The following is a 27,075-nucleotide window of genomic DNA, read 5'->3' as shown; positions in this document are numbered from 1 at the left end:
GCCTTCCTCATTAAATAAGTGCCATCCTGCATCCAATCCCTCTGTCAGAGGCATATTGGGCCATTCCTCACACACGTTACATTTTCTCTTTAAACAAAATGAAATACCAAACGTAGCCTTTGTGTTAATCTAGAAGGGATTCCTTTGGGGTTACTTTCTTCTTCCTTCACCAGTCTAGTTAAACATGATAGATTCAGGGTCCTGGTTTGCCATTTGAGCCATATGTCTTAATACATCCTTTTTAGTTATGATACCCAGCAGCCTCCTAGAGGAGAAAAGGAAAGGAAAGGTCAACAATCATCTCATACATCATCTGGTTTTTACCCTGTTCAGCTGCATGGACATTGTGTGAGTGTCTCCATACAGCATTGTTCATTGTATGTATTACCAAATTATTATCTTTTATAAAAAGCATTCTCATCTTGTGTATTTTTACTAGCCTGGCCATGATCATAGGTGAAATTGTTACCTGTTCTTGACTGAGTGAGAAGTTACAACTAAGATACTTTGGGTTATAGAGGACCAACAGCACAAAACCTGTCCTGAGCTTGAGCATGGGGTTTAGTAATGTACAAACTAAGCAACAGCACAATTTTTTTGAAGCTTTCACTGTCCAACAGCATAATTACTTAAAATTTGAGTGAAAATCCCTCATTTACGTGAACCTAAAAATTGCATCTGTCAAGAAAAGAGAGGCCTGTGGAATGTCCGACCCCAAGAGTCAAAAGTTTCCTAACCTTCAGTATGTAAGGGCTTTTATTTTGAGTCTTTGAAGGCCATGAGGCACAGAATTTTGAAACTCTGTCATTGCTACAGTTTTTCCACCTTTCATTTCATGTAAGTGCTAGACTTCAAGATTAAAATCCAAGTGCAGGCATCTGAACCTGTGTTCTGACAATGGTTATTTTCTTAATGCTAAGGACACTGCATTGATAGTAACAGCTGATACGCAATATTTTTAAATAATAAAAAGGCTTTTTGCAGAAGAGTAACTTAGTCTTCCACATTTGAAAATTATTTTTTTTTATATCCTGTTGTAAATTTTATACTTGCTGCTAGATCCTAGCATGAGCAATGATCCCAACAATAGCTCGAATCCCATTGAAATTCCTAATTTCATGATTGCCCACACTACTTCATCTCTTTTCTTTTTTTTTTTTTTTTTTTTAGTGGACTTTTGGTTTATATACTCTTTAATTTTCCATTTAAAAAGCTAAAAAGATCCATTTTCCACCTTGGACATCTTTATCACAGTCTTCACAAGCATCTAATCTAGCTGGTTATCTAGAAACAGGCACTTTCTTTTCAAACAACACTACTTGCTACATCTGCCTCTGTTGAAAACTAAACAATAGTAGGACTTGGAACAGTCTATTACGTATTTATCTTTAACTTATCTAAGTGACAATACACTAAGGATTTGGGAGAACAAAATAAATGTGACAACCAGCACGTGCCATTTCAGTTCTGAGCATGACTTCTTTTGTTGCCCTGGAGTGGAGAGACACTGGGTCAGTTTTCCTTACTCTTCCATTCACAAAATGGACAACATCAAAATAGTTACTTGACTGTCTCAGAGGTGATGATTAATTAGCTACTGTCTATACTTAGCTTTAGACAGGAAAAATGGTGGTTTTGTTAATGCTGAAGAAAATCTCTTGAGATTCTCTAAGTACTCACCCACTGCGAGTGACAAGACATTGCCGGAGTCCGAGCTTCCGGAAAATATCTACCACTGTCTCCATCGGTGTATGGTCAGTGACAGTGAAAGGGCTCAGGTTGAGAATACGCCGGAGCTTCAGTGGATGGGGACTGTTGGGCGGCAGTTCAGGGGGGTCTTCAGTGAAGTACACAATGGAGTTGCTCACCACTCCATCCTGACGCTGTCTTGCATTCTCTGTACAAGAGAAAGATTAAGGTAGGCACCTAAGTTAGGCTTGATAACAAAACAAAAGCAAAACTATTGTTCTTTGGAAAGCAAAGGTAGTAGCTGCAGTTTGCCTTAAACACGCTGAGGTCCCCGAAGTTTGGGTTACTGAGCAAACTTGAATTTCCTTGAGACACTGTTCCCTTAAAGCTGATGTGAAGTGATATTTTACAGCCACACACTTTTGCTTGGTTGGGATAATGTTTTCTGAATAAATATGCAGCTTATTGTATTCATAAACATCACTAAACCAAATTCTGTCAAATTCAAGTAACTCTGTGTCATTTCCTCCATTGTGAAAATCACAACAGAAACGTCTATTGCATGCCCGCAGTGGAGTCAACAACTGTGTATGGTCCCAAGCGGTCTTTGAGCACTATGTTTGTTCCCAGACTTCTCAGTGGAGTTGGGGAAATCTGGGCACTGTGAATGGATTTATGAACACAAAGCCAGGGAAAGAGAAATTCACAACCCAGGGATCCAGGTGTGGTGTGGGTGTTGTTCTAGAGCAGCATACCTCCCTGGCATGCAGGGTAAATTTGTGGATTTGCACTTAATTCCTTAAATAGAGTTTGAATCTCTAAATTCCAAAAGGGCAGAAGATCTTAGCATCCTACTTATAGCAGAACAGTAAAAGAAGGAACAACATATAGTAGTACATCAGTTTGAAATGTTTTTCTCAGCAGCAGATATCTGACCATTTTCAAAAGTTCAGAAGTAATCACACATACTTTGATCAAAGTATGAAGTGAACTTCACACTAGATCTGGAATTTACATGATCAGTATAAGCCTTTTACTTTAAAGTATGCTCCAAGAAGAATTTTTAGAATTCACAGATTGCATTGGGTCGGAAGAGACCCTCAAAGGTCATCTTGTCCAGCCCCTCCTGCAGATCAGGCTACCTAGGGCCACATCAAGTCTGATCTCGAAAGTCTCCAGGGACAGGGCCTCTCAATCACATCCCTGGGCAGCCTGTTCCAGTATTTTACCACTCTCACCATCAAGAACTTCTTCCTTATGTCCAACATAAACCTACCCTGCTCCAGTTTAAAACCATTGCTCCTCGTCCTATCGCTACAAGCTCTTCTAAACAGTCCTTCCACAGCCTTCCTGGAGGTTGCCTTCAGATACTGAAATGTAGCTGCCAGGCCTCCCCAGACCCTTCTCTTCTCTAGGCTGAACAGCCAACTGAAGCAGTTGATTTTCTTTGAAGTGTTTACCATATTCCTACGCAACACAACAGGGTGTAAACAATATATGAAATGAATTTCCAAATGACAGACAACTTCTCTTACCCCAGAATATGTGCATCGTGTGTTTGGCTCTGAAATTTTAAATCTTTGTATAAATTACAAAGGCATAGCAATGGACAACAGCTTTAAACTAGAGAAGGGTAGATTTAGACTGGACATTAGGAAGAAGTTCTTTATTATGAGGGTGATGGTACACTGGAAAAGGTTGCCCAGGGAGGTGGTGGAGGCCCCATCCCTGGTGACATCCAAAGTCAGGCTTGACGGTGCTCTGAGAAACCTGATCTAGTTGGGAATGCCCCTGCTTACTGCAGGGGTGTTGGACTAGATGACCTTTAAAGGTCTATTCCAAACCCAGTGCATTCTATGACTCTATGATTCTATGAAACTTGCGGAAATAGTTGAATTATTATCTATGATTAATATAGATTGCTTCTGTTCTTGAGAGGTGTAGCAAATCAGACATACTCAAAGGGTATGTGTATATTCTTGGAGCTCATTTCCATTAATCAAAGTGCAAAAACCTGCTCCTGTGACTTGTAATGTGTAGACAGTAATGGTTTCTAACATGTTCCAGCTGCATTTTTTTCCCCTTTAATGATCATTGTGTTGTAACATTTCTGGAACTGAAGCAGTGCTGGCTCAGACCTAATATCAGTACAATGTATGATTTTCAACCTTCTCACCCCACATATTACGAGCCCTATTGGAATTTATAGGAATGATGCTAACTTTGCCTCATCTTGTTTCGATTCATACATCTAATTTCAAGTGTGAATATGCCCGCCTAGATCTTTGATATATGATCTGTGCTAAGAGGTAACATTAATCAAGGTAACTCCTACCCTTTGATAAAAGCCCTTGACAGCTGGGTATTTCCTTCCCAAAGCAGTGCCCAAAGCAACAGGGCCAAGCATTTCAGTTACCACATTGCTGCTCCCAAAGCAGCAATGACCTGGACAACAGTGATTAGCTAAAGCCATGACTTCACTCTTCCAATTCAAACATCTCTCTGGAGAAATTTGAATGATGTAGTACTATTGAACAAATTCAGCAGCATCAGAAAAAATAAATGGTGGAATTTGTATGCTGGAATGGGGAGTTAGAGTAAACCAGAAAAACAGATCATTCTTGCAGTAATTGGGTAAGAAAAACAGATACAGTTTAACAGAAAGAGCAAAGTGAATGGATGATGATGTTTGGTTTTACACAGTAATCTATGCAGAAGGCTCTTGTCATAGCTAGAGAGTGAATTAGCTCTCCCAAATGTGAAACAGCCTCTCATATTCAAGAGTTCACAGTTCACAACCTACATTAACTATGTTGCTCTCTCAACTCCACATTGGAAAAAATACATTATACAAGCCACCTGGCTTGTGTCCAAGACTCTGCCTTTTGTACAATGCCTCTTACGCTGGCTAAGTTCAAGAAGAGTTTTGCAGGGTCAGATAGTCCCCACTGTAAGTCTGTAAAGTAGGTGCCATCTAAAATGCAGACATCTATTCCCAGAATGTGACTCTACCCACCTGACCTGCCTACCCACTCAACAAGAGCCAGTGGAAGAATGCAATCCTCCTGAAGGTGCTTCTGAGCACAGGGAAGTTTCATTGCCACTTCGTTCTCAGGGACTGAATGCATTTCTAGAGCATGCTTAGTGCCCCTCTTACAAAGAAAGAAATGATGAAGGGGTAAATCATGAGGCAACACTGCCATTTATGACCTGAATGAAAAAAGTCAGTTCCTAAAAATTCTCTGACTCACTTCAGACAGAATCTGATAAATCTGCTTTTAAAACAAGGGCTCTGCATCTTCACTCCATGCAGTTTTCCCGCTGGCACACCTCCCCACAAGGGAGACACTAAAGGCTATAAAGTTAGGATGGTAGCAAGTGTTAGTCATGGCATGGGCAGTGTGAAAGTCAGACACAGGGTAAGCTAAATATATCTAATTAAGTTATTTTACTTCTCACAGGGGAATGAAAGAGGTATTTGAAAATCACTAGCAAAGGCAGTATAAAAACAAACTATTTCATAAATGTTATCAGCTCTTGGCATTAACACTTTAAGTGAGACTTCAGACATATACTTACATTCCTAGCTTTGCCATAAAAAGCATCTTTTTTTACTACCAAAAGAAGATTAGCCCTCTGAAAACAATCAGTTGTTTGAAGGAGGTATTGCAGCTAGCAGCCTTGGACTTCATCTTGATGTCTTTAAAATCCTCTTATACTGAGATCTGCACACAGAAGATTATCACTTCATGGAGACTTTTCTTTTTATTATTTGTTTTTGGAGAAAGGAGGAAGAAACCATCAATGATAGTGGGTTTTTAAGGAAAAAGTTAGATTCCCAAGCTCGTTCAAAGTTACAATTGTACAGTTTGAGGACATGTAGTAAGGAGCTGACACTTTAAGGCCTGTTCTTCTTTCCTATGTTTTGAAAAATTAGTGATGTAACTAAATGCAAAATTAATTCAGTTCATAAACTACTTTCTCTAACTGAAATGACAACTTACACCACAGAAGGGGAAAACCTTCTTACTGAATTTCACACTACATTTTAAGAATAGAAAACCAGACTCTGCCATTTCTCTTCTGCACATAGTATTGATGCAGCATTGATGACTTTCTGCCAATTGGGATAAAAAGAAGGGAATCAAGTAACAGCTGAGTGTCCTTAAATAAATATATATTTAGGTCTAATCACTTAGGCTGAGTTTTTTATATCAAGGAGATAAATATATACTAAAAAACAAAGGAGAGGAAAAAAAAACAACAAAACAAAACAACACAACAAAGCAGCTTTTAAGAGAATTGAGAATTGTTATTCCAGACTTCATTTTAGCTTTGTGAGAAGTGACTAGGAAAGCAGCCCTCTAAAATAGTCCTAATTTTCCAGTCATGGATTTTCTTTTCCAAATAATATGGGAGTTTCCATCTGAGAAAACAGAAGGTGCCTGAAGCAGAGGGATGAAACAGGCCCACACTATATCAAGATTTGGATATGCTAGACATTCCATTCCCCTGCAGAGTATATGGCAACCATGCCCAGCCAGCAACCTGCCTGCCCATCCAGCTGTCCCTCAACACCACGGAACTGCCAAAATTGGGAGTGGACCAGGGGAGTGATTTGCTAGGCATGCAGGATATTTTGTCATATGGTGACAAAGGTTCATGACTGCCACAGCTGCTGCTGGCAGCCCATGGAAACAGCAAGAAGTTCAAAACCGCAATGGCTCTTGATCTGGTTCTGACAGGTTTACCTCTGTTGTCTTGCAGAGTTGTACTGTTCCAAGTAACAGCAAAATCAAGCCAACAAAAGTCAAGTCCATAGAAGTCTAACAGCTGGTAAGTTGCAATACAACCCAGCTATGGGTTATAGCAACTAGTAAAAAGCTAGACTTGGGGCAAAAAGTTAGGTTTAGTTCTTATTTACCCATTCTTCAAGGTGAATAAAACTGGTAACACCCTACCCTATCAAAATCAAACTTGTGCACACACTGATACTGTACTCACTTATAGCAAGAATCAGCTCTCGTCTCTGTGCAAATCCAATAAGCCTCTCAGAGTCCTTCGAAACCACTACTGGAAAGCCGTTGTAGTCAGTCTCCTTGATCAGTGTCTCAACATCCTCCACCGTCATGCTGTCTTGAGTCAGAACAGAGAGAGGAGCTTCACCACGTCTTGGTCTCATAACATCTGTTGCCAGGGTTCGGTGGGTGAACTCATCCTTCACATCCAGGAACGGGTAACCATTTAGATGAATGTGAGCTTCATAGATTCCTTCTTTCCCAAAGGCATCTGCGACCCACTTGCTTGTGACAGCTGCAGCCATAAGAGGTACAATGTACTCCAGGCCTCCAGTCAGCTCAAACATAATCACCACCAGAGAAACCGTCATTCGGGTAACACCACCTGCCAACAAGGAAAGCAGTCAAGTTTCCCTCAGTGCTCTTGAACCTACTAAGAAAGTAACTTACATTTTTGAGTGCTACATTCAAAAAGGCATCAGATTATTCATTATGAGCACTTTGCCTTTATACTTTGTTAAGCATTTTGGGGATTATTTCACTGGAGAAAGATTTTTTTTTGTTTGCTGCACTTTTCATGCAGAAAAAAAAATTGTGTGAACTTGCTCAAGACAAAGAGGCTAACATTGAGAAGTAAATCATGAATGTTAAAAGACAGAACTATCAAACCAGAAAACATACCAAAATATCAGCTATACTGGACGCCTGAGAAACTAAATCTGAATCCTCCCAAGAATCAGCTAAGTACCATGGGGTTAGGTAGGAGCACTGAGAGCTGGCCTTCACATTGGTTTACCTAGCACATTCATATTAAAAAGAAAGCTAAGCATTATTTTTGGGCAGGACATGGTTACAAAATCCTACATAAGGATAGTTTAGGGCCACTGCAAGAGCTATGTTACAGCTTAAACCCTGGGTTTTGATATCAGTATAACACAGTTTGAACTATACACAGCTTGGTTTGAGGCCATGTAGGGGTGCAGCTGTAGATAGGGTTGTAGTTGTGTTTTTTTCTGAATCTAGTCTTTCAGTATCAATTTCATAAGCAAGTTCCATACTCCTTCAGTTTACATTAAGGGATAAAAATAATCACATAAGTGCAGACAAGTGTGTATGTATCACTGAATTATTAGGTAACATTTCTTTGCCTCTGTTCAAAAGGTAAATGTAATAAATCTGCTATTTTTAGGCCTCAAAATACAGTACCATTTTAGATGAGAGAAATCAGAAACAGTTCATTAAAAGATGCTTTTAATCTAGCAGCATACAGGGAAATTCAATTGTTGACTATTTAACACAATGATCCGGATATGACTTTCATCTGAAGAATGCCTTAAACTTCTGACTCTGAAAAGCTGAGAGCAGAGGAAGGATCTTTTACTCTGAGTGAGTCAGGTCTTGGGCTTAATAACCAGCAGTGACCATTCTGCTGTTTGTGTCACTGTGTTATTAAAATCATTAAAGCTTGATTTGGACCTTTTGAAAGGGAATGTGGTTGCCAACTATCAGCTGGAATATCAGAGCAAAATGTATGTGTATCACCTATTTTATGAACATTAAGAACATTCATGAACAAGAGGAAGCGCTTTACTCTTTTTGACATTAAGATTCATCCTAGGCTATTTCAATGTGCCTACACTGCTGTAGGTGTTCACATCCAAAGAGGTGATCCAGATTGCCCTTGTAATCTCTGGAGAAAAACAAGCACTGTTGAGGCCAAATTCATCTGTTCATTTGCCTGGTTTTAGATGTTTATTTCCAGATGAGACCAATCTTTCCAGTACCTCATTTTTCTGTTTTGACTGTGAAAGATATCAACACAGCGAGCTCAGATGTTGTCTACACTACAGACATTTAGACAATCAAATCCCACCCTTCCTTCCCTTATAATTGATCATACAAATAATCCTGCTTTTCTCTTATGAGACTCCAAAACTGAACCTTTTCCAGCTCTTTCCTGAGTGCATCTTTCATTTCAAATCTACCCAATCACATTAATCATGCATTATGCCTCCCCATTATTTCGTCATCTGATGACAGTATCAACCGCAACAAAAAAAGGAAGTAAAACATACAAGGGGCATAGAAGGGGACAGATATGATCAGGCAAAAACATGGTCAGATGGTACACTTATAACATTCCTCTTGCCTCTGTGACTAGAAATGTGATATCTGAGGTATTATTCAATGGTCTTGCTCTAACAGTTAACAGATCATTCCTGTTATATCCAATAAATTCTATTGATTGAATGTAATCAGATACTGGCTTACGATCAAACTCAAAACCAGAATACAGTCCAGTTGGCCATAGTGTAACACATAGCCAAAATAAGATGCAGACTTTTTAACTCTGTGTACCTTAAATTTTGGCCAGAACTATGAAGTTTGTCCCCTGCTCTGAAAGAGCACAGTCTAAACAAAGAAGCAGATTTAATCCAGTTCCAGCAGATTTCATTACGTTAAAGGAGGGGAAAAAAAACAGGCAAAACCACTCCTTCTTGGAAAACTGTGCCCTAACCTTACTTTTTTTTCTTTCCTTCTATGTGCTTTTTGGCAGATTAAAAGGAGTAGTCATTGCTGACTGCAAGCCTCTCTCTTGCTGGCTACTCAGCAGATCACTGGAGAGACCATTAGAGGAAGTTGCCCTTGCTTTAGGCCAGCACATGTTGATTTCAACTTCTATTACTTCCAGAAATGCCAGCACAGTACCTAACACAAACATAAAGCCCTCATAAACAATTTGTAGGTCCCCAAACACAAGTGGTATTCATGCACAAACCAGTGATCAGCAGGTACTGTACCCAAGCAAGCTGCTGCTCCCACCATAGCATAAAGTCCCGGTGTGACACAGTCTGCCCCAGGTCTGCACCAGTTCCTGAAGATGATCCAGTCATGATGGTGATATGCCAGCTGCTCTACTCCAATCCCAACCATCCTGCCAGCCATGGCTCCAACCGCCATGCTGGGAATGAAAAGGCCTGAAGGGATCTTGAATGAAATACAGACACATGAGCACCTTGACAAAAATTACTAGTAATGAACTTATTGATCAAGTAATTTTTACTATTATCAGTAAGAGTTTCCTTATTAAATGCCAGGTGAGAAGGCCACAGCCTTATGGCAACCTACAATGGTGTCTCCTGTGTTAGGTAATAGGCTTCTGCAGTGACTGGGTTTGTGTGGCTACGTGTGTATCCATAGCTTTATAAAATATGAAAGGAGTTTTTAAAGTGATTTTGAATCCTACCTGCTGCATCACACTGAATTTAATTGATAAACTGTGGTTCTGAATAATAGTCTGCTTTTAAAGTCAAGATGCTCCTGATTTTGCTGTTATTGCTTTCTCAGCAGGAAGTCAGGAACGGCTGATGGTTTCATCATGGGTTGAGAACAAGCTTAACTGAAAATAAGCTCATGATTTCACCCTCTGTCACATGGAGTACTTTATGGTTTCATGACTACTCTTTCAGGCTAAATCAGGCCAGATTTTGAATTAAATGTCAAATGCACAATACAAATTCAGAAAAAGGAGGCTGTGCTCAGAGACAGCTATTTCTTCATCTCAGTTTGCTGTATGTTTTCCATGAAACAGTATGAATCATTAACTTCTTGTCTGCTATACAGACAAGGCTCAGATCACTAAAATACACTACTCAAATGAGAAGGAAGGGGGAAAAAAACCACTTTGCCTTGGGTAAGCTGGAGAAAAAAATTCCTGATGGAGAAGACAACTCAGATACATAGTAAGGGCTTGCATGGAGTTGATGGTTTTGAAGAGGAAATGCTGTTATATTTTTTAATTATGAAAACACACTTTGAGCTTCCTAGGGAACTAAACTAATAACCTCAGTATGGCCCAGAGGCATTAGGGCTGGTAACTGGAAGTGCTGTCTCCCCCTCCCCCCAGAGTGTTAGTTTTGCTGATAGAGTTGGATTGAGTTGTCTAGATTTGGCATGTAAATCTATTTTATCTGTTCTTTTGCAGAACACTTGAAACTGTTAATAGCTTCTATTAAATTTTAAATAAAGAACCACATATAAAATAAAGAACCAAAATCTGAAGTTTTTAGACAAATGAACAAGCATAACAACTGACTGATGGCCACAAATCAGTTTATGCAGTGAAGGGCATCTCATTTCAAGTCCTCCTCCAGAAATATTAGACCTGCAACATCCAAGTGCTCTTAAACTCCTTCTTACTCTCCCTGCTCAGGAAATCAGCTTGACTCAAGTCATTGGTCCTGAGTGACCTCCTACCATTCAGTATTTTTTGTTATCAAGTGGAGAAAACATGAAAGAAAAACAAAACTCCAACTTCCTACTATATTCCCGGTAAAAGTCCTTCTAAAAGATGGATCTTCCTTCAAGTGCAGCATTTAAGAGAAAGCTGAGATATTTTAGCTTTGAATGTGCTATAAAATACAGCATATAACTCTGAAAAACCACTCATCATTTGCAGAAGTCAAATCCAGAACTAAATGCTCAGATAATGAGAGCTGTAGACAGACAGATACGTGCTTTACATTGGCTCTAGCAATCAGATCTATAAAATTTACCACAAACAGCTTTGGACATATTGAAATCTTGGATGAATTGTTCTTGGGCTTTTCATCATCCATTTATGAAGAGTTGGAGAAGCAGAAGGAAAAAGTTTCAAAACCAAAATAATCAAATCATGTAGCAGTCAGCTCGCCCACTCATTCCCTATTTTTTCCAAGCTACAGTGCCTAAAAAGATTTTAAAAAGAAAGTTTCAGGTATTTTTAGGGTTTTTGTGACATTTTAAATGTGCAAATCAGTGAGTTTAAAACTATTTCTTCCCTGAGCATGGCTACCTTGAGACACATTAAGTCATTAATCCAAGAAGACAAACAATAGTAAATAGTCCATATCCCTGTGAGAACTGAAAGACAGCTGCAAGGAATCATCTTGAATTTGCTTATAGGCAACAGTGGATTTAAATTCCCACCCAGACTTCTTTTTCCCTTAATAAAACTGCAGCTGACTGGAGGGTGGAAAAGCAGTGCTCATCCCTCTGCTGCAACAGGGACCCACAGAGGAAGGTGCTGGCAGGCAGGTGAACCAGGAGGCATCTCAATGACACCTTTGTCACTGGGTCTAGGTCAGAGACACACAAGCCCTGCCAGATAGGTCACGGCTGCTGACAGCAACTCATCTGTGCCTTGTGCTTGTATCAGCTTCTGCACCTGCCCCTGATTTACCTTCATGCCGAAAGTGAATATCGTGATGACAATTTTAAACACCAAAGCCAAGGCAAGCTGCCACATGGCTGTGTAGACTCCAGGGCCAGCAGGTCTGTCAGGAATGTCATCCACCGGTCGGGTCATGTTTGGGTCGTTGATATAGTCACAGAGCTGCGATGACTCCAGGGCACCACAATCGTTGAAGAGCTCTGAGATCAGCTCACTGGTGCTCCGCCGGGTGTAGGGGTTGGGGTAGGCAATGACGGCGGTGATAGCTGTTATCACTATGACCTCCAGGACGGGGTATTTCCCAAGCCTGGTGGTTTTTCGCCTCCTGCACCAGGCAATGTTGCATCGGATAAAGAGGGTCCCCCACAGGCCTCCGAAGACGCCAAGCAGGATGAAGGGAAAGAGCTCGGCCATGTACCAAGGTGTGTGATATTCCACATAGAACAGGACCAGACGGCTGTTTCCAAAAGGATTGATGGACCTCAGTGTGAAGGCAGCCACGAGAGCAGCAAAAAATGACCTCCAGAGGGTTTTCAGCGGAAAGTAGTAGCTGACCTACAACGAAGCAGAGGCTGTAAACACTTTGCTGAGTGTGACAGAGGGTGTTTGCTTCAATTGCCATTGCTTTGTGCTTTATCTGACTTTAGAGGGGGCATTAGTCCTTACCACAGCCCAAACAGGTTCACAAAGGTATCAGAAAAGGCATTTTCAGCTTTCAGATAGGGAGCAACAACCAGTTAAAGGCCAACAAATCTAAATGCAAAGTTGCTGGCTAGAGATGACAACAAATGCTTGACAGCTTGGCCCATGCAGCAGCAAGCTGAAAGTTGGAAACCTCAGCACAGAGGTGAATAATTTTGTTTGTTCCCAGAAACCCAGTGCTCTTCTCCTCAAATTAGACTAAAACACCTGGCTATTTCTTATTACTAGAAATCAAATGTTTTTGCTTCAGAAGAAATGTAAGTATATAAATATTTGAAAAATTAAGAAGAATGTTGGAAAAAGGTATCAGATGAAAATATATTTATTGAGGCAAGTCAACTGCCAGGTCTCACCTCTTCCAGACTAAAAAGCACTCCTCCAATCGGAGCCCCAAAGGCGACAGAAACTCCTGCAGCAGCTGCAGCTGAAAGCACCTACAAAGCAAATATTTATATACAAGGCATGAGTATTCTGAAACACTGAGTATCCAGACAGGGAAATTCGAGATGATGTGAGCCAATCTCACCTCTCTTCTCTTTCCTTCATTCTTGCTGTACTTTGAGAATAGGCTGCTGAAGAAGTTTCCACAGCAACAGGCCACGTGGACTAGTGGCCCCTCTTTCCCAAGGCTCAGGCCTGAAGATACCACCAGAACCAAGGTGACTGTTTTGATTAAAAGTGTCCACTTTCCTAGGTAGCCCCTAATAATGAACCCACTCAAGATGGTTTTTATCTGGAAAGCAGGAAAGACACATTTAAGAGCTTAAGAAACTTTGTCTCCTCTGAACTTGCAAATGGAGTTGAAACACCAGTGCAGTTACAAAACTGCAGATTGCTTAAAAAGAGACAGTAATGGAGAGAAAGAAACCATAGGCAGGGCAACTTTCCCAGGGATACCTGAGCAGGGGTTAAGCAGACCACACTTTTACTGTTGTTATGGGTGGTCACCTGTGTTGGAAAGGAGTCTCACAGGGATCAATGAAAATACAAAACCCTCACATATCTCTTTGTCTTACAGGATCATAGTTAAACTAGACTCAGCTTTAATAAACCAGGAAAATAAGCACAAATAAACAACCACAGACTTTTGCCAGTTAAAGTAAGAAAAAAAAAAAAAACATTCTGAATATTTGGAAAGACCATCTATAAAAGCATGCAAGGATTACTAGATGAGAAAGTCCAAAAGATCTTATTTCTACACATTTTCTCTGTATTTTGAATGTGACCACAACACACATGTATGATACACAGGCTGCAGGGTGGAATTTGGGTTTGAACTCTAGCCCTGGGAATGGACTGGAGCTGAGCATCACCTCATATGAGAGATTTACCACTTGGAAATTAGATTTACAGTTAACAATGAAAACTTTCTTAAAAACATGAATATATCAAATATGTAGCAAACACACACATGTGACTACTTTGAAATGTGGAAATTATTTAAATATATTAAAATATTTGTGCTTGGTTTTTTTTTCTAATTGTCTACGAAACATTTAGATGCTTCTGGAGATGAAGAAAAGAAGTATACCAAGATTTCTAAAATCTGGGCTATTGATTCTGCCAGATTCCTAAGTAATAATCCAAGTGGTTCTATAGCACTTTTAATAAAAGACTGTCTTGATTTCAAAAATTTTGAGCAGCTCTGCTGCTTGAATTACACAGTTCTTCATTCTAACAGCTTAAATGCAGACTGAGGCTCAATATGTAAAATACTGAAAACCAAGCAGAGACTTTGGCTGCCATCATGCTGTCACACCAGCATGACAATGCGTACAAGGACACAATTTGCAGAATATGGGGACCAGACACTTTTTTTCAGGCATTTCAACTGATGGGTATTTCACATCTTCAGTAACTTAGGAAACCTTAGCTTTATAGTCCTCTCTTTTTTTCAATTTATTTTGGTTTTATTTAAAGCCTATCCTAGAAAATGACCAGTTTTGTAATTGGCCCAAATAACTTAATCCAAGGGAAGTTCTGTATTATCTTCTAACAAGTATGTGACTTGGCCACAAAAAGTTGGGAGTCCACAAAGTGGTGACTGGGAGCCATTGATTTTTTTATTTCAAGTTCTGCCAACGAAGAAGTATGTACATTAAGCTGCCACAGTGGCTTTTGGACATTTTCTACTACAAAAAAATTTAGATGGGCACCATAACAGCATGTTAGACAAAGGCATTAAGGTAAATGAAATAGAAAGACAATCATCTTGTTCCTATGCTATCTCATTGTACAGTTCTCAAATGGGAAAAAGTGGCAGATAATTTGACTTATTTGGATATTCACCCACAAAAAGAAACTCACCTCTGGGATTCCAGAGCCACACGCATAGGGAGCAAACACTCTGACCAAGGAGACTGCCAGGAAAGCAAAACATAGAGCCCACATAATGTATAGAAAATAGTTTAGAATGTAAGCACTTGCACCCTAGAAAAATAACAGTAACAAACATTGTTAGACAAATGCAGGTTGGCAAATCTCACACTTCTACTAGGGATCATGATGGCATGGAGCATGATCTTTTCATTTACATGCTAGCTGCTGGTTTTCCTCAGGAAGGTCCACTAACTTTATAATACACCAATAATTGTATTACCCATGGAAATAAGCAGCATAGCAATATATATCTAGCCTGGTCCATAAAATCTGTTTGCAAAGGTCCCCAACACCTTAAGCAGAGCATCTTTCAAGGACTGAAAAAATTAAGCCAACCACAAAAAGTTCCAAAACATCAAACAATTCTGTCATAAGGGTGATAAAAAAGCACCTAATGGCCCTGTTCATCCCATGGCAGGTGACAGGGGACACATCTTTTCATGAGAGTTAGTATTCAAAGGTCTCCATGCAGATGATCATCTTTTCAAATGACATCTAGTCAGTTCAGGTCACAAATGGGAAGGATAAAACCATAAATAAACCCCTCCCTTCTACATGACACTACTGATGATAAGGCTGAAAATCATCTGAAAACGCAATAGCTCAGTAGATCCCACGTAGACGTATCTCAGTCTTTTTTCCCCCTTGAAAAGCACTACAGCCAATAATAAAACACTCTTCAAACTGAATAGCTTTACTTTACTGATAGATTGTAAACGCTAATGATATTAGCAAGAATTGACTGCACAGTGCCATAGTGAAAGCATAGGGAGGAGCGGCCTTCAAGCTTTCCAACCTGTCTCCAATGGTCAGCTCAAAACTATTGTTGAAATCTGCCTTAGAATACCATTCCCTCTTCACAAGTGTAATTTTTTTAGATTAATTTCAAAAACCTCACCTACAGAGACAAAAGAGAATATAGTCAGAACCATCAAATCAAGTTTCAGACTCGGAAAAATACCCTCTACCAACATGACACTACAGAACTAAAAACAAGATGAACCTCTGCACAAATTGGTTTGACTCCTTCACCTTTAAGTGAACTCTTCCTACCGGATGCAATCCCAGCTGCTCAAGAACATCAGGGCCCCTGCCTTTGCTCTGCAGGACAGCAGCCTGGATATCAACATTATGATAAATCAAACAGGAAAACAGGCATTAACCAGTTGTATTGTATCTTCAGTTAACAGAGCGTGCCAAGCCCAGTTTCCAGTCATAAAAACCTAGAGCTGAGAAGTCTCCCTGTTTGCAAGCCTGCAAGGAATCAACCTTTAACACCACAGATGCTTGCTAGCATTTTCTAGGTTTCCAGCATTTTCCAGGTAATTTTCCAGGTCTCTGTCCAATTGAAAAGACAGTAAGGAAACCACTGCCCTTAGCTTTATGGATATATCTGAGGAAAGGGCAATTTATGATCTTCGTGCTCACTGAAGTTAGTATCTGGCTTTGGCCATAATTGATAGACCAATATGATGCCATTCTCCAATGCCCTGAGACCAAGCAGTCATGAATCCCACACCTACAGTGACTGACATCTGTCTGCAGTAACCATGGATCTTTGTTGCTACAGCTGAAGACAGTCTCATGAATGTCTTCTCCTAGTGCTCTTAATTACAAACAGCTAATACAATATTCACTCTCCCTCTAGAGAAAACTCTGGATATGTTGCCCCAGGGCGAAATTCTCCTGTCAGTGTGAACCTGGAACAACTCCAAAGAAGACCAACACCAATACAAAAATTTGGCTCTGCAATGTTGAGCAAAAGCTGTAGTTTTGCTTCTAAATTCACTGGAGTCAAATTAACTTTGTTTCTTTTTCCTTCTTCTTCTTTCACATCTCAGAAGTCATATGAAATCTATGTCAGCTTGTTACTGCAGTCACACATACACCTACAGCACTGTGGCAGGATGCCACAAGAGCCTACATGGCCAGTTCAGTCCTATCCCTCAGGACAACTTCCATTGTTACATTTTCCAGATATCTGGCATTCTGCAGGTCCAATTGCAGCAGCTTCTAATGATTAATAATAAGAAAACCTCTGGGAAGTGAAGCAGTAGTAACTCAGTATAGCAAATGGCTTCACTTCTCATTCATTACACACAACTACTAAGGCCCTGAATCAGTAAAAGTGTTAAGCCTGTAGACTGGAATCAGAAAGTGAAAAGCTCATCAACAGACATGATCCTGCTGAGGCCTTTTCCACAAGTGCAAGTGACAGGCTCACCCTGGCAAAAATAGTAATGAAGCAAGTAGGGGGAACTCAGCTCTGGTAAGACCCCACCTGGAGTACTGCGTCCAGATCTGGAGCCCCTATTACAAGAGGGATATGGACATGCTGGAACGTGTCCAGAGAAGGGCCAGCAGGATGATCAGAGGGCTGGAGCACCTCTCCTATGAGGACAGACTGAAAGAGTTGGGGCTGTTCAGTCTGGAGAAGAGAAGGCTCCGAGAAGACCTTATTGTGGCCTTCCAGTATCTGAAGGGGGCCTACAAGAAAGCTGGGGAGGGACTTTTTAGGCTATCAGGTAGTGACAGGACTAGGGGGAATGGAATAAAGCTGGAAGTGGGGAGATTCAGGCTGGATGTGAGGAAGAAGTTCTTCCCCATGAGAGTGGTGAGAGCCTGGAATGGGTTGTCCAGGGAGGTGGTTGAGGCCCCATCCCTGGAGGTGTTTAGGGCCAGGCTGGATGAGGCTCTGGCCAGCCTGATCTAGTGTGAGGTGTCCCTGCCCATGGCAGGGGGGTTGGAACTAGATGATCCTTGTGGTCCCTTCCAACCCTGACTGATTCTATGATTCTATGATTCTAACTGAGTAAACTCTTGTATTCTAGTTTGCAAGACCAAGCAGTATTTCAGATCTGGTGTTAGTCCAGTTTAAGAATAAATGGAAGACATTGAAAACAACCCTCAAAACTCATAGTCCCTCAGGATACCATCCTGTGCTTGTTTAATTCAGAGGCCAAAAGCTCTACTCTGACTTGACTGGGGATCTCACGGTTTGCAGACTCCCTCCTGTGGACGTTACAGCGATGTGTCTCCTCAAGGTCCTCCAGACTAACAGATTCAAGCCTGCAAAATTGGGAAGTGCATCCTAGGTATAGAGGAGCTTCCACTCTTAAAGGTCTCAGCTTCATTGCAGGAGATCCAGGAACCCTGGGACAGGAATCCAGTCTATTGCTGGATTCAATGTCATGAGCTACAGAAGACACCAGGTCCTTTCCTCTACCCTGGATAGGCTTCAGTGGGATGGAGTTGGGACTAAGCTGCATCTTCAAAATCATGAAACCCCAGGTCACCAGATACTGGCTAGACATCTAGCTGAAGTGAGTGGCATATGATATACTTTAACACATCCATTCCTCCAGTAAATTTCAGGTGTTGAAGCTCTCTCACATCAAAAATTCTCTTCACCTGCTCTTTGGAAGGAGCTCAGGACCAGAGGAATGAAGGCTATAATTGGCCTACAAAACAGTGAGTAGGGAAGAAACCATAGTCTGGTATGTACCTGACGTACTATTATGTTTTCCATAATAATTTTTATCCAGACTCTGGCCTCATTTTTTGTGAGAACTAGAATTAAAAAACATTTTTCAAGAGATACCCTGGGAAACACCACAATTCTCAGTGAGAACATACATACAGGGTTTATCACAGTCATAAATCAGCAAAACCACAAGAACTGATCTAAATTTGGTGCTCAAATGGCAAATTCAGTTGTCTATGGTGAGAAAGAATCACAGTCATGCATAAAAAAGAAGACATGTCTGAGTGGGATACCTTTAGGGAAACTGTTCCAAATACTTCTTACCTAAAATGAGCTCCAAATTAGTCCTCTATGCACTGCTGTTTATGGGGCCATTATTAAAATGTCAGGCACAAAGTAAGGCAACAAACCAAAAGAAAAGGGGGGGGGAAAGATTAAAAAAAAAAGGGGGGGAGAGGAGGCAAAATTATCCAAAACCTCGAAATCAGTCAAATTCAGTGTATTTTTATCCCTCTCAGAGTCCTCAGCAGCTACAGGAATCATCAAATTTTGGTGATATGGTAAACATTTTGCTACCAAACAGAATTTTTACTTTCCATGTTCACATTTTTGTTAGGTTTTTCAATGTAACAGCAACAGACAGCTGTATTATTGATATTTACTGCATCCATCAGGCTCTGGCAGCCAGATCTAAGAGATCTGTTAATAGGTATGTTTTGAGAAAAGGCCTAAACCTTTTTGTCCACTGTGACAGCACACTAGGGTGGGAGAAGCCAAATTTGAACACATAAAAAAGCAAAGTTTCACAGTACCCACCTAGCTGATTTTGAGTAGCAGGTGAAAGCAATCAATTTTCTCAAAGACATGCTCAGCATATATATTCCAGCCTTTCAGAGTAACAGCATGTCAAACACATGCACAGGAATTCCAGCCCTTGTAACAACTGTAAGTCTCCTCTTTTTGCCTTTCCCACCTTTTTCTTGTTGTTGTTCTCTTAAATTAAATCATCCCCAGACCTGCAGCTTTATACTAGGATAATATTTCTTCACTGTTATAAAGATGCAATCACCCAAACCATCTGTTGATGAACAACCTAGTAAAGCTCTGGCAAAGGGAAGCTTGGGATTCTGGACTGGCAATGCAGAGAGATTTTGGCCTGCAATTAAATGGTGGGAATATTCAGGAAAAGTGAGCACCCCACTAGTTTCGCTATGGTTCATTAGAACTTTGGAAATATGGGTTATACATAGCCACAGACACTTTCATCCAGCACTACTTTTACTCTAAACCTGAAGTGGTACTGAGGGAAACATGGAATGACAAACTTGTAAGGTCATGAAGGTGCCAGCAAACACTGTCTGCAGGATCAGGCTACCTCTGCAATGGAGAAAGATCCGAGACAATCTCTCCAAATCACCCATTTTTTAATTGCCTGGCTGGAGATGACTCATCCCATAGGAGTGTATATTTTCTTCTGCTATTATTGACCAAATTGCATAACCAGACTTTTTTTTTTTTTTTTAATCCCATTACATATTTAAGTCACTTCTCTTCAAAGCCACATTTATCCCACCTCCACGTCATATTCAACTGTTGTCATACTCCAGCCACCCGCAAAACTGGGGGAAGGAATTCAAGACAATAACTCTGCCTAAGGACTTCAGTTGTGAAAGGATCAATATTATTCAATATACTGAATAGCTTAGGTTGAAAACAACCTTTTTCTTTTTTTTTGCATTTTTACAGAAGCATCATCTGTTAAAGGACTATAGAAAGGCTTCTATATTCAAAATGAAACTTTCACATTTTTTTCCAAAATTGTAGTAAGATATAAAATTTTTTTTATATATATATATATATATATATATGAAGTATACATTTTCTGTCAGTCCAGATCAGCTTTTTCCCTTCCTGTCCTCATTCCCTGCAAATTTTTCACTTTAGCCCATTATTTCCCCACCTTCTGGTGCTAGCTAAATATTTACCTATCTGATAGGGAAACTGATTGCAAAGGTACTGCAAGCATTCTTATGCAGCTCCCACAACTACTCCTGGCATTTTAAATCACAAAACCCACTTGCAATCCTCAAGATTTCCTCTTAAATGTATTTCTCAGGTGTCATCTTCTTTGTCCCAGAAAACTGTTTTGAAAAATTTAAAAATGGATAGCAGCTCAGGTCCCCCTGTGATTTGAAGTGTTTGTGTGACGGTTTGAAACTGTCTCTAATTTTTCTTCTCAAAGTTCAAGCAGAGAAAGGTAAAGAGTATAAATAAGTCACTATTGGGTGTAGGAAAGCAAAATAATGATTGTTCTAAACACTTCCATTGGATAGATAGAAATGTTTAAGAACTACCACTCAAAACAAAGTAGGCACAGTCGGGGCAACTTGCTGGGCTGTCTGGCTGCTGTTTCTTCTTCTCTTCTGGCTGAGGATAACACACTGACCTTGGCGAGCTAAGTTAACAACCATTCTGCTTTAGCTAACTCTGCTTTCTGCCAGGAGGGCCTGGGGGGAGGCCCCTTGGGAAAGGTCCCCTTTGGGGGGAAGCAAAGGGAGCTTGGTTGTGCTTTTTCTGTTGATTGTATATATTTGTAAATGTTGTGAATTTTGTATATTTGTACATATTCATTGCATTTCATCATAGATTGTAGATTTTGCTTGTAAATACAGCTTTCATTCGCTTCCAGACTGAGCTAGCCTGGTTATTGTCAGTGGGGGGTGGAATTTCAGCTCACACTGACACAGTTTGGAAACACTTTTTGATTAATACAGATTTTCAAAAAAGAGCAAGACAGAACTCCTAGTTTTCCAGCTTCCATCCCACTCAACACTAAAGCAATGAGACCTCTCCCAAGATAAGCAGATATTGCTTATGGAATGTACTTTTTTTTTTTTCAGCATGCTCACTTCGTTATTTTCCCTTTCAGAGAAACTCTCTGGAGGGAACATCAGTGAGTATGAACAAAGGTCATTCCCTGGCCTGCTGTGATCCCAGCTTAATCAGGCCTTCCATACCTCCGACTGGCTTACAAGAAGTTCTGACCATTTCTGCCACTGGGGACATTTGTCCCTGTCATCAAAGGTAGTTTCATTAGATGTCCAGCAGCACTGCTCGTGGCTGTACCAGAAGGCAGACAGGCAGACACCCTCTTTCAGGTCTGTCATCCAATCCACGGCTAAATCGATCACTCCAGCTAATGTGCCTGAGAAAAGAAATGCAGAAAAAGAAACCGTGGCATTAAAAAACATCGAGTTGCAAGGAAAACACAGGTGTAATTATAGTATCAGCAAAAAAAAAAAAAAAAACACATGATTTGGGGTGGCAGCTGCAACATAAGCATGAATATACCAAAGAATGCAATGCAGTAATAAGTTTGCAAATAAACAGCCGCACGAGCTTGCTGTCAGGCCTTCTCTCATACACTTATGTTTCAAATACTACCTTTTTCATACTGATTGATTGCCAAATAGAGATAGCATAAATTATGTAGGGCTTGATCCTGCAGCTTGTCCCAGGCAGGTGCACTACTTGACTGAGATAAGGAAGACTTCAAGGTCTCTGTACACATATTAAGCTATCAGTCTCAAATCACACTGTCAGGATAGAGGAAGACAAGGAGATGTGTTTTCCTATAGCCTTACTGGTCCCAAAGCCACAAGCTTTCTGAAGGATCATTTCGGTACAGAAACAATACAAATGCCAAATTCTGACTTGTGAACTTATCAGAATCGAGCTCTCCCCATTCATTAGCAATCCAAACACGCAGAATAAAATTATCTTTCCAATTCCCTCTGTACCAAACTAATCCTGACCTGTTTTTTCCCTAGTAATTAATTACACAGAGCTACAGTGACACCCGGTGGCCGCCAGACACAAACACAAGTAAGCTTGCTGTGGCCAGACACAAGAAAACCAACCACACCACAAAAATCCTGCTAAAAAACTCAGTAGCAATGCCCCAGCATCCCCAGAGCAGACGTGTCCTCACAAAGGCAACAGCAGGAGGAAGGGGGAGGCTGGGAGCAGCCAGAACACAGAAAGGCAGACCTGCGTTTGGCCCCTACATCCAAGATTTCTGGAAAGCAAACCACCAGCTGATAGAAGAGCCATGTAAAAAGTTTTCCAAACCCCTCTCAGATACAATGGAAAGTAGAAGTCAGCATTATTTTTATAAGTAATCACCAATATGATTTGAGGGAAACAGTAACGGATTTGAACAGAATTTAATAGTGCATTTCAGTAGGAGTAAAACACTGGGGGGAAAATGCTATGAAAACTACAAAATGTTTTTTTGTTTTATGCTTCCAAATCTTTTAGCTTTGTGGCTCCTGCTAAGAATGCAATTACATGAAGCAGGGGTGGGGGCTGATCTCTTTTCCCCTAACAGCTGGGGTAAACAGGTGGGCTCAAGAGCTGCTTTATTTGACCTGGAAGTAAATTTTTGCTTTTCATTTTTGTTGGAAGGTGAGGGGGAGTTTAAAAAAAAAACAATCAAATAATTCAGGCATATGTAATCTGTTTCTCATTCTACAGAATGGAAATAAACCACCAGTGTTCACAGAGCCTTATACGTAAGTACATTTTCTCACTCCTCACAACACTGACAACCAATGTGACTAGGGTAGCAGTGAAGAATTGTTGCTGTGCAGGAATAATCTGAAAAACTATACAGATACACTAGACAAAAATCACACACACACCCCAAAAAAAAAAAAACACACCTGCAGGGAGTAATAATGTCTGGACCAACAATTTTCTTTCATGAAGACCTTGCCTTTCTCCTCTTGCTTACTCTTTTCTCAAATTTCTACAGAATCACAGAATTAAGCAGGTTGGAAAAGACCTTTGAGATCATCAAGTCAACAACTTTGAGATCACCCAACACCATCTAATCAACTAAACCATGGCACTACATGCCTCATACAGTCTTTTTTTTTAAACGCTTCCAGGGATGGTGACTCAACCACCACCCCGGGCAGCCTATTCCAATGGGCAATCACTCTTTCTGGGAAGAATTCTTCTTAACATCCAGCCTAAACTTCCCCTGGTGCAGCTTGAGAGTGTGTCCTCTCCTTCTGCCACTGGTTGCCTGGGAGAAGAGACTGACCCCCAACAAACAACAACAAACCATATTCTTAGATGATGATAAATCACTGTGCTGTGAGTTGGGTCAGCATGCATGGCTTACTGAGTTTTGCAGTAAACTCTAAATTCTCCTCCAATTTTTCTGCAAGTTTCAGGAAACTGTACAAAGGAATCCTCACCCCTTAGACAGCAGCACCAAATGCTGTGTCTCTTGATGGACTTTCCTAATTCCTGTGGTTACCCCAATCTTCAAAGCTCACATTATATTTAATTAGGAAATTGAGTGCTAGTGCTACCTAGCAGAAGGTGCAAAGGAAGACAAGCCTTTGAATGTCTCACCCTAACAATGTTAAGGAACAGAGTGAGGCACATTCAGCTCACATGCACCCCACTACCCCTAGGAAAATATGCTTAACTATGCAGCTGATCTAATCCCTTTTGCCAAGTGCTTTGGCAGCCACAGGAGGACAATGTTACATGCCATTTACTACGTTGCATAGAAGAAAATCATGAGAGGGGAGGGCCAGCACTTGCAGAGTAATAGCGCAATAGGGAATGCTTCACAAGACATGTGACCAAGACTGGAAGTTTTCCAAGTTTTGAATCTTTGCAACTTTAAGTGAAATTAATGGAAGTTGAAGATTGTTCACCATCTCAGAAGGTCAAGCCTTTCATAGATTCAGTCAGGGTTGGAAGGGACCACAAGGATCATCTAGTTCCAACCCCCCTGCCATGGGCAGGGACACCTCACACTAGAGGTGATTTCTTGTGCTTCTCATGTAAACACAAGACTGCAATAGAGCATCAGTTTATCTCCCTACATCTCCCATCAAAGGAACTGAATTTGCTCTCCCCTTCTACATAATCTCCTGTCCAGAATGAAAAACAATGAAGCACTCCAAAGTCAGGAAATGCTGAACTTCATTTTAGATATTATCCTTTTACCTCTCTCCTTTTCCTTTGATTGATGATGGCCAATACACATCCTTTACAATGTCCTAATGACGATGTTAAGAATGTTAAAAATTTGCTCCTCCTTCAGCTCTCTCACATAAAAAAAAAAAAATCTCATCACCTGCTCTTTGGAAGGAGCTCAGAACCAGAGGGCTGAAGGGTATAATTGACCTACAAAACACTAATTAGGGAAGGAAACAGTCTGGTATGTATCGGATGTACTATTATGTCTTCCATAATAATTTTTATCAAGACTCTGGGTCATTTTACAGGAGAACTAGAATTAAAAAAACGTTTTTCAAGAGATGCCCTAGGAAATATCGCAATTCTCAGTGAGAACATGCATGCAGGGGCTACCACAGACATAAATCAGCAAAAACACAAGGAAGAACTGATCTGCACCTTACCCTCAACCTCCATTCCCAAACTGGACATACCAGCATTAAAGCTTATCAGAGGTCTGCAACTCCAGCATTCAACAGCCTTGAGGATTTCAGCATAAAGTTTTGTTGCAAACTGGAACTGAAACAAACCTTCTGGAATATTTTTACTGAAATGGGATTGTGTGAGTGTATAACACATTTTCTGTATGAGTGAGAAAATTCCTGACCATCCTGTGGAAGGTAACTAGAGCCATCAATAGCTTGCTCTAAATTGATTTACAAACAGAATTCTCCATCCCAAATGAAGCCAACCCTGGCCTTCAGATGGGGTTCAGCAGCCCTGGCAGTACACAGTGTATCAGACTGTCTTGCCACCTCATTCTTCCATCAAAGCCACCTGGAAGTTGTGAAAATTTACATCAAGCTTTTACTGAGCAGTGTGACACAAGAGCACTCTGACATCACTGAAAAAGCATAAAAAATGGCAGGTGTTTCAACTTGGTAAAAGAAGCATAGCTTTCTAAGTTGGAAGATGTGCTAAACTGAGCAGAAGACAGGAGCAATTCAAGAAACTAATGAATTTTCCATCTGAGTTTGTGAAAGCTGTTAAATATGTAATGTCTGTCTGGCCTGGGAGCAGACCCAAAACTGAATCTGAATTTGTATTTTCCCTTTATGCATGTATAAAGATAACCCAGTGTATATAGCAATTTACAAAACTCCCACCTGAGTGTCCACAAGAATATTTTCACTACATCATCATAACCTACTTGCACAGTTAAAGTAAGTGAACACATTAAAAAAAAAAAAAAAAAAGAAAGAAAGAAATCCTACCAATAAAATTTACTTCTGTGACTCAAGGATTCACAAAGCCAAAGTAGCCGATTAAATGTAAAGTGCTCAGATGTATACTTCCAAAAGCAATAGAAAAATCCCTCCGCTGGTGAATAACATTTTTTCTAGGTCAGCCCTCAGCAGGAGACTTTGCAAGTGGGTATTTTTATTAATGTTTGTAACTGCATGGAAGCATAGCTGTCTTTTTAGCTTGAAACATCAGTGGAGAAACAATGAAGCAAAAAGAGAAGCAGATGGCTCTGAAGGAAACTTCATTGAGATGGTTTCAGGCATGACTGTAACACTAACATGCCCATACCTGCCAGTAGTCCTATAAGAAGCATTACAACCCATCCTGACCAGGCATCCAGTAAACTCTTGATGAACTCCCATATGGATTCCTTACTTTTGCTTGTAATCTGAAATTAAACATACATACAGACACGTTGCTGATTCAGGCTGGCACAAATTTTTGTATATAATTTTTTAGATAAAAAAATATTTAACCTCCCAGAAGGCACATACAATTAATTACAATTTCTCTACTGCCCCCCCCCCCCAAGTCCCAAAAATCTTTCAGAGATGCTCTGCAGATTAAATTGCCAGAAGCTCTTTCATATTTACAAACTCAAAAAAAAAAAAAAAAAACCAGAACAAACTACACCCATCTTTTTGGAAGTCACCCTCAAGTCATACAATAAGGTAGGAAGAAATAACTTTGGAGAACTGTTTGGTGTTGTCACCACCATGACAGCTGTAACCCAGGGACTGAGATGCATCACAGCCAGACACCTTTACCTTTCTGTGGCGGTCAGTGTCGCGCGATTTCTCCCGCAGCCAGTCGATTGTGTGGAAATCTTCGTAAGTTCCAACATCAGGGAAAGGCTCATCCAGAAAATCCATCAGGTTGCCAGAACCATTCATGTCTCCTGCATTGACCATATTAGGATCTGTACATAGAGGAAAATCAAGCATGTCAATAAATTGATGCAGCTTTGCCAGAAATTTCAGAACCAAGTTTTCCGAAATACCTCCGCAAACCACAAAGAGAGTATGAGTCAGCAGGCCTGGTGGTACTACTGAAATCTACATATTGCCACTAGAAAACATTTTGCTGAAGACTATTTGAACAGCTTAGCAAACCTTAAAAAGCACAGTGTGCTTCTACATGACTCAATAAAGCATTGCTCCAAAGAGTGATTAATCCCATCCATCTTAAAATAGGTGTCTGGGAAATGGGGTCTTCCAAAGAGTGCCTACGGTTTGCAATCTGAAACGGTAAGCCTAACAAACAAAGAAGAAAACCCAAATAACAACAACAAACTCTAACAA

At 40.4% G+C, this 27,075-nt stretch overlaps 1 protein-coding gene across 2 annotated transcripts; it reads right to left on the bottom strand.

The window, feature by feature from the left end:
• Window positions 1-174: 174 nt before the first annotated feature.
• On the bottom strand, window positions 175-26,685 carry CLCN4 (chloride voltage-gated channel 4). Of its 2 annotated transcripts, XM_054380711.1 has the most exons (11): window positions 26,542-26,685; window positions 26,063-26,162; window positions 21,502-21,689; window positions 14,929-15,051; window positions 13,148-13,354; window positions 12,975-13,055; window positions 11,929-12,474; window positions 9,509-9,695; window positions 6,694-7,092; window positions 1,681-1,897; window positions 175-265 (listed from the first exon to the last, which is right to left on the bottom strand). In XM_054380711.1, the coding sequence occupies exons 1-11, from the start codon at window positions 26,683-26,685 to the stop codon at window positions 175-177; spliced, it is 2,283 nt and encodes a 760-aa protein (XP_054236686.1). The 2 variants fall into 2 exon arrangements, with proteins under 2 accessions (XP_054236686.1, XP_054236694.1); XM_054380719.1 differs by lacking the exon at window positions 12,975-13,055.
• Window positions 26,686-27,075: the final 390 nt, after the last annotated feature.

This window comes from Indicator indicator, chromosome 1, assembly GCF_027791375.1.
Source record: "Indicator indicator isolate 239-I01 chromosome 1, UM_Iind_1.1, whole genome shotgun sequence".
In the NCBI taxonomy this organism is placed as follows: Eukaryota; Metazoa; Chordata; class Aves; order Piciformes; family Indicatoridae; genus Indicator; species Indicator indicator.
The sequence above is the reverse complement of the archived record's forward strand: the minus strand, read 5'-3'. Positions and strand labels throughout refer to the sequence as shown.

Excerpts from the sequence above, each read along its gene's own strand:
- CLCN4 (XM_054380711.1), bottom strand. The coding sequence starts at position 26,685 with ATGGTCAATGCAGGAGACATGAATGGTTCTGGCAACCTGATGGATTTT. Across the intron at positions 13,056-13,147 it reads ATGAAGGAAAGAGAAGAGAG|GTGCTTTCAGCTGCAGCTGC; the intron begins GTGAGATTGGCT and ends TTTGCTTTGTAG. Across the intron at positions 1,898-6,693 it reads AGAGCTGATTCTTGCTATAA|AGAATGCAAGACAGCGTCAG; the intron begins GTGAGTACAGTA and ends TCTCTTGTACAG.